This window comes from Drosophila arizonae, chromosome 2 (assembly GCF_054131065.1).
Source record: "Drosophila arizonae isolate 15081-1271.41 chromosome 2, UAZ_ARI_1.0, whole genome shotgun sequence".
Taxonomy (NCBI): domain Eukaryota; kingdom Metazoa; phylum Arthropoda; class Insecta; order Diptera; family Drosophilidae; genus Drosophila; species Drosophila arizonae.
In genome coordinates, this window is record NC_142922.1 from 15,583,087 (window position 1) to 15,590,551 (window position 7,465).

The following is a 7,465-nucleotide window of genomic DNA, read 5'->3' on the forward strand; positions in this document are numbered from 1 at the left end:
CTTAGTTCTCAAAAGCTATCGAGCAAAATGAGAATGCCAAAATTTTGTATTCAACTGCTACGCCTCGTGCTTTTTGTTCTAAAGTCAATTTTGATATTTTCGTAAGTTATTCAAAAACCGAGAGAACGTGAGAGAACAAAATATCGTTAAGGTGTTTGATTATTTTTTGCTTTTGTTTTTGTTTTGTTTTGCTTAATATTCTATATAGCAAACGTTTAAAGAAATCCATGGATAATTTCAAGGACGCAGTATTTTCCAATTATATGGCGAACCAAACTGGCGTCTCCGATGGCAAAGAGATTCAGCAGTCCGGGGGCACTAATTTGTTGATCAACTATTTGCCAAGCGACATGCAGGAGAATGAGCTCCACCAGCTGTTCAATAGCTTTGGCCTACTGCGGCAGGTGAAGATCATACGCGACCCGGAGACAGGAGCCAGCCACTGCTACGGCTTTGTCAACTACATCAACTCCATAAGTGCCAACAAGGCTCTGGACTCGATGAACGGCTGCCCAGTGCGCGGCAAGAAGCTGAAGGTCTCGATGGCTCGTCCCTCCTCGGAAGATACTAAGAAAACCAATATCTATGTGGGCAATTTGCCACTGAGCTACGATGCGGCGCAGGTGCGCGAGATATTTGAGCGCTTTGGCAAGATAGTTGATTTGAACCTACTCAAGGATCGGTACACCAACCAGTCGCGGGGCACTGCCTTTGTGCGCTACGAGATGAGGGCCTCGGTCGAAAAGGCTATATTGGCTCTGAATGACTTTGTTGTGGAGCGTGGCCATCCACCGCTGCACGTCAGATTGGTCAAGCGCCCCAAGGAGTGGGCAGCGTCCAAGGGCTTGAATCGGGAGCCCGACGAGCCATCGGAGCCAGCTATGGAACCCCCATCGATGGCACAGCCCTCGACTGATACTCACGTAGACTCGCCGAAGGACAAGATCAAACCATCCATGGATTCGAAACGTTTCGTTTTTGGCGATATGGACAAGTCAACGGCTGATTCAACGGCAGCTTCCTCATCGAAGCCCATGTCATCTCTCAGCTACAAATACTTAACGAACATCAACTCCAACAAGGGTCGTCGCTCTGTGGTCCCGCCCCCCACCTGCACCCCTGCCTTACCTGCAACGAATGAATTAGTTGGCTTGGCTGGCGTCACAGACAAGGCTCCAGAAAAGGCCGTTAACTGCTCCAGTCCGTCATTGGACACCGGATTGACAGGAAAAGAATCTGATATTGCAAATATCATAAATAGAAGCGCACTTCGTCGTAAAATACCCTATAAGCGTTTTGCCCCCAGTCCCAAACCAGGAGACACCTAAGTAACTCTTACGTTTCATATTCTTGAGATCCCTAGTATCTGCTATTCTAGGGATAATAATTAATAAGTAATAATAATTCTAGGGATGATAACAATATAAGAAACCCCTTTTCTGTTTTCAATAAACGATTTCATAAGTATTCACTCTCTCTGAGTGCAAAAATCGAAATTTGTTTTATTTCGCATTTCGCTTGTTGGGTTAGCAGAAAATCAATTAAATTTCAGCTCACTGTTTTTGCTATAGCCAATATTTCACAAAATTGCCACATTTCAGGAGTGCTGGCAATTTAATCAAAATTCGCTAGCTAAGCTCATGAATTCGCAGAGGTTAGGAACGAATATGTGGTAGTCTTTATATGTATAACTTGTATAACTATGTGTAACTATATGTATATGTAGATACAGGCATGTATGTGCATAAATACATTTAAGGTTTTCGAACACTGTTCGAAAAATTGAAGCTGAAATTGGTTCTATGTTTGAGTGGTAAATAGACATAGGTTGGTCTCATCTATTTATCTATTGGTTGTATCTTTTTTTTTTTTTTATTTATCAAAATTAATAAAAGGCTTTTATATTGTATTTAATTATTATTATTATTTTTTATTTTAAATAAATATTTTTATTCTTTTATATATTTATATATATTATATACTTTGGTTTTTAATAATTGAAATAAATATTTTTGTTTTTATATATTATTATTATATATTGAATAATAGTTAGTTGTATCAGGGAAAGCGGGGTACATTCGTTTTGTTGAAATGTATGTAACAGAAAGGAGGCGTGGCATACATACATATATTCTTAATCAGAGTGACGAGCTGATTCGATTTAATCGTAGCTGTCTGTCAGCCTGACTGTCTGTCTGTCCGTCTGTCTGTCTGCTTGTTCGGAATATTGTTTATATTTTAGCCAATATTATAAATTTAGATATTGAATGTAAAATGCACAGCCTATATATTTATGCAATTGCAGTCAGGTATTACCTGACAGGTAACTCAGTTATTTCATATCCCCCTCTCTCTCGCGCGCGCTCTCTGTCTCTTACGTGAACATCCTCTCCAAACAAGCCACGCCCCTGCGACAAACAAAATAAAAAATTAACAGCTTTATTATACAAAGCTAACCGAACCTAAGGAGCTCAGCGCCGCGAGGCATTGTCCGTTTGGGTTTCGCATGAATGGGCAATGCCTATAAAGCGGAGAGCCTCGCTGTACGATATAAATAATGAAAACAAAGGGCGCATAAATATCTGAGGATCGCTGCCGAAAATAAGAAATAAAATGAAGCCCAAAAAGCGGCACGAATGTAGGTGGGAAACAAGTGAATTGAAAATTATTCCCAATTCGTTTGCTTTTCTCATTATAATTGAGGCGCGATTCGCGACTCGCAATTCGCAGAGTTCAATTCCTACGCTTGGTGTCCCCTCCCCATACGGAGCGCATTGCCAATGGCCAGGCAGATTCCACTTACAGATTTGTTTGATGTCCCTCCTGTTTGTTGCAAGGGTCCTCTTCCTCCCTGCCCAGCTGAGGATGTATGCAGTTTCATGAGCGGTTTGTGACACTCTGTTGAACTGGAGATATTTGAGCTAATGACATTTTTTGGAATATATTTATATATTTACATATGTATTAGTGAAAGTGTAGTATGAGAGTAGTATGAGAATCACAGAGGAGAGCGCATTTCCTACTCAATTACAAAATGAGAAGAGGATATCGATCTCGTGCAATGCTCATGCAGCTTTCCTTCCCATTTCAAAATCCGGAAATCTTAACACAAAGATCAATAAATCTAGATGCTCATGCATTGATGCAATTTAGATTCCTTATAAGATTTGGCTACGACTAATATGCAGAAGATCGCGCCAGACCTTAAAATTATTTTAAATATTTTTCTGTAGCTTAGCTGGCATAGTTAGATAAGTGTATGCAATATTCGGCCAGTCAAAAAAATTTATTTCTTATTCATGCTGTTTATTTTAGTGAATATGTTGGCATTTTTTAATAAACTTGTGTGTTGCTTATATATGTATATGTATAATACATATGCGATTTATCTGGACAGATACCTGTTGTATAATAATTTGCATTGCATTACTTGACAGCAGGTGCTCGGCAGAGTTCACTGTAGTTGGGCAACGGAGCTTTTGTTGGTTGTGTAACCTTTTAGGGCTGAATTGCAAAAACAAAAGCAAGTGAAAATCAATTTGCGGGCTTGTAAATATATTTCCTTTTGATTTGTGATATGAAAGGAGCGAAATTCAAAGGAAAACCAAAAACAATAAATGATATGAAGAGGAAAATTTAGTTTAATTTCATTTCGCACAAGAAAATGCAAATCGAATTTTCACTTCCTTGTTGACGTGCTTTCATTTTTGTGGACGGAGTCCTTTGTACAAAACATTGGGATAGTTAGAAAGGACTCGCCGGGTAGCCTACGTCCATGCAACCCTTTGATAAGCAGATTATACGCAGTTGCCAGCATCCACGAAACCTTTTTTTTTTTTTATTTGCTTATTTTTTGTCCAGTTTCTTTCTTTCTTTTTGATATTTCATTTCACTTGGTCCGATTGACATTTGTGGCAGATTGTTTTCAACAACATCGCTACGGACCGAACAAAGCCTAGAAAGATCAAATCAGAAATGCTTTTGTGCTGCTCTAGGACTCTCTTTGCGCTTCTCATGGAAACAGTTTGCTGTTATGTATATTTGTTGTTTCTTACAATCGCCGCTCTTTGCGCTTCTCATGGCATCCTCATCAATCGTTGCGCCTCTCAAAGTGATATTTTCTAATACATGTAATATGTATTATAAATTAACACCTCCTCATACCGCCTCTCTTGGCGCTTCTCAAAGTAGAATTTCGTTAGACTCCAAGTATATTTATTTTTATGTATTTGATATGCTTGCTCATTTGTCTTGCTTTGTCTGGGGAACATTAAGAAAACACAACCAAAATGTTGATGAAGCATGTCAACCAAGGGGCTCACACCATCCTCACCCGCCTCCTGCCTCCTTCTTGGTCGTCGCCTTCGTCTGCGATTCCACACAGGCTGCACGTCAGGATAATTAAGAAATTTTTCAGTGCCCATTTGCAGACACAAAATGGTTTTGGTCGGGCTCTTGCCGGCGCTGAGGGGGCGACTTGTCCGGAGTGGCTAGCTCCATTTGTTTGGTGGTGCGAATTTCGTAATCGAAATAAATGAAAATTGATTGAATTCCATTAGAAGGCAGCGCCAGACCGCTTGCAACTCAAATTAGGCGAAAACTAATGAGCCATGAGCATTACGACAGACATTGGGTACATTTTCGTACATGAGCGGAACTTGCGGTCAACTATCAATTTGACTGGTAGAATTATGGGGCCCTTGCTTTGGAAAACCCGTCAGACATCATGCGCTTCATTACATCTGGGAGGGTTGCCGAATCAATGTCGACAAATATCGGGGAAAAATGGAACTTTAGCTAGCAAATTGTGCCGAAATAATGCGACAATAAGTAGTTGAAGAGTCGATTATAATTGAGAGGTCTTAGCGTGCTGCAGGCGTTAGCTGAGAATGGATAGGTGTTGGATAACAGAAGAAAGTTGATGACAAGAGAATTTAGAGTACGGCAATTTGCTTGCTGAAATAAATATTCTGAAAGTAATCTAAAATAAAATATATTAAGCTCGGTTTGTCCACTGTCAGCTATTTACTGCGAAAAGTAAGCTAAAATTTTGACTAGTTGGCAGCTCTATTACCGCCAATGCTAGGCGCTTTATAGCAAGTGGCAGCACTTGATCTTATACTGCAGGCTGCAGCAAGCTAGCAGGAGATGTCAACTCCATTTACTGCGGAATTCTTTAAGCAATTCGTCAACTTTTTATTATTTTATATGAGGGGCTCACAACCAATTCGCTTTTGAATGCTAATGTACAGTTTTTTTAATAGGTGGCAGCCCTGTTGCTCGTTAACGGCAGATGAATAAATCATAAAATTTTCTTCTAAGATAGATCTTTATCTCGGCTAGCAGAATGTTATCTGCCTCGGCAGCAGTGGGCAATACTTCTGAAATGAAGTTCCTCAATCAATTACTAGTAGCAGGTGGCAACTCTGTTTAGTCCACAGCTCGTGTCAATGCAGAGTTCATTGGGTTTGCACACGTTTTTGCCAGCTGCATAGATTAGATTTGAGCTTACTCCATTTCTGGCAGGAATTGGGAGCGCACTCAGGCAGGAGTCAGCAGCACGCTGTGACAAGATTGTCAGAACCGTTCGCTCGTCCGTCTGTCCGTTCGTTCGTTCGCTCGTCCGTCCGTCAAATCAGTGCAACGCATGCGTGCAACATTCATCATCGTCAGTGGCAACACACGCCAACAGATTGTTGCAACATATTTTATGTACGCACCCCAAGCCACGCTGCCCCCCGTCCCCCCACTCAACCCCTCTTCGTTTACGTTTGAAGATTTTTTCAATTTTTAGCGAAAATTACATCATCATTTATGCTGAATGAGATTTTTTTCTATTTTTTTTTTTGTAGCCTTGTGAATTATTAAAAAATTTCTTTGTCAACAAATCACTTGGTTCGGGCGCCGTTAGGTTAGCTTGACTAAATAAGGTGCGGCCCCCTCACCTACCCCAAGCATAACACACACGCACACACATACAATTTACATTAGCTTCCCAGTTTGTGTGTATTTGGGAAAATTTAAAAACGTCGCAAACAAATTTGTTAACGTTGAGGGTTGTTACACTTTGGGGGGTTGCCAGAGACCCCCAGCTACCTACAAGCGTAATCCCCACATCCTCAGCGTCATTCCGCTCCCCCCCTCCCACAACATCGAGCCTGATGATGTATGACTGCCAAGGTACAAAATCGTTTTCAAACATAATTTTGTTTGTCTGACACCTATGCGAAGTCGCATAAATCTTCAGCTTAAAGCTGTGCGCGGCTTTAAGCTATGGCTAAAGTATTTATACCCTGTAATTGTTACAATGGATTCGAGCTGTCATTAATGAAGTATTAGCGCCCAGAACCATCAATGCCTAAGCTATGCATGTTTTTTCTAGTATATATTAATCGGTTTCGATAAATATCGATATTTAGTTACTAATCTTTTATCAAGTCAAGGCAATCTGAACTAATTTTATTTAAAGATAAGTTAATGTTAAAGATAATAATGCTCAAAATGTTGATATAATTTAAAAAATTTGCTTAAAAACGATAATATTTAAGCATAGTTCTTAAATAAAAAAATATGTCATAATGATATATTTCTCATTATATACTTCATTGATCAATTTTCAATTTAAAGATTGTTTTTAAATACGTATTCCTGGAACCAAAACATTGCAAAGATGATCATAAATGTCAGCGCAGCTAGCTTCTAGTAAAGCCTTTTTAATTATATTTAATCATAGTTAGTTTTTTCTTAGTTTGTATTATGATTATGTTGCAAGAAATAATAGTTAACTATTTCTAACTGATTATAGGGTGTGTGCCAGTCCATATAGATTCGATATCAGCACGCTCTTATAATATTTTTATTCTTGGCCGCCCTGTGGCAGTCGTTGACAAATTCAATAATTTTTCCCATTACTGGGGACATTTTTGTGGGCTTGTTTTTGTCTGACGAGCGAAATTGATTGACGCTGAAAGAAAAGGCGTCAATCTCTCTCTCTCTCTCTCTCTCGCTGTGTGGGGCTAAATTTAATTTCACCCACACAGTCACAAGAAATCGACACCTGCCGACAGACGCCGGAAAATAATCAAAATAAAATATGGATTTTTCCTTAACTTTGTTCGCATTGCCTTTGGGCAACTGCGAAAGGAAAATATGTAGAGCCGCCTTAAGTGGAGTCTACCAAAGACCAATTTGTCTTGCCCGACGTGCGTGTGCCTGTGTGTGCACATGTGAGTGTGTGCGTATGGCTCTAGGTGTGTATGTCTGATAGGCCGTAGTTTTCAGCTCCCCAACAAACAAGCGGAAGTTTGCCGCTGGGGCGCCGTCAGAGAGCGAGAGAGAGAGAGAGAGAGAGCGAGCGAGGCATTCGCCTCGCTAATACTTGAAAATTTGTGTAAAGGCTTTGCACTTAGCACTTGCCGTCAGATAATGCAGCAAATCTGCTTCTCGCCAGCACAATGGGGCGCCC

At 40.2% G+C, this 7,465-nt stretch overlaps 1 protein-coding gene across 1 annotated transcript; it reads left to right on the top strand.

Annotated features, from left to right (window-relative positions):
- On the top strand, positions 1 to 1,496 carry maca (RNA-binding protein maca). The gene is made up of 2 exons (XM_089462018.1): positions 1 to 101; positions 209 to 1,496. Exons 1-2 carry the CDS (start codon positions 28 to 30, stop codon positions 1,326 to 1,328), a joined length of 1,194 nt encoding a protein of 397 aa, XP_089318144.1. The 5' UTR covers positions 1 to 27; the 3' UTR covers positions 1,329 to 1,496.
- Positions 1,497 to 7,465: the final 5,969 nt, after the last annotated feature.

What these genes read in the sequence shown, in the direction of transcription:
- maca (XM_089462018.1), top strand. Translation starts at nt 28, where the DNA reads ATGAGAATGCCAAAATTTTGTATTCAACTGCTACGCCTCGTGCTTTTT. An exon ending in AAGTCAATTTTGATATTTTC is followed by an intron (nt 102 to 208) that starts GTAAGTTATTCA and finishes TATTCTATATAG; the next exon opens with CAAACGTTTAAAGAAATCCA.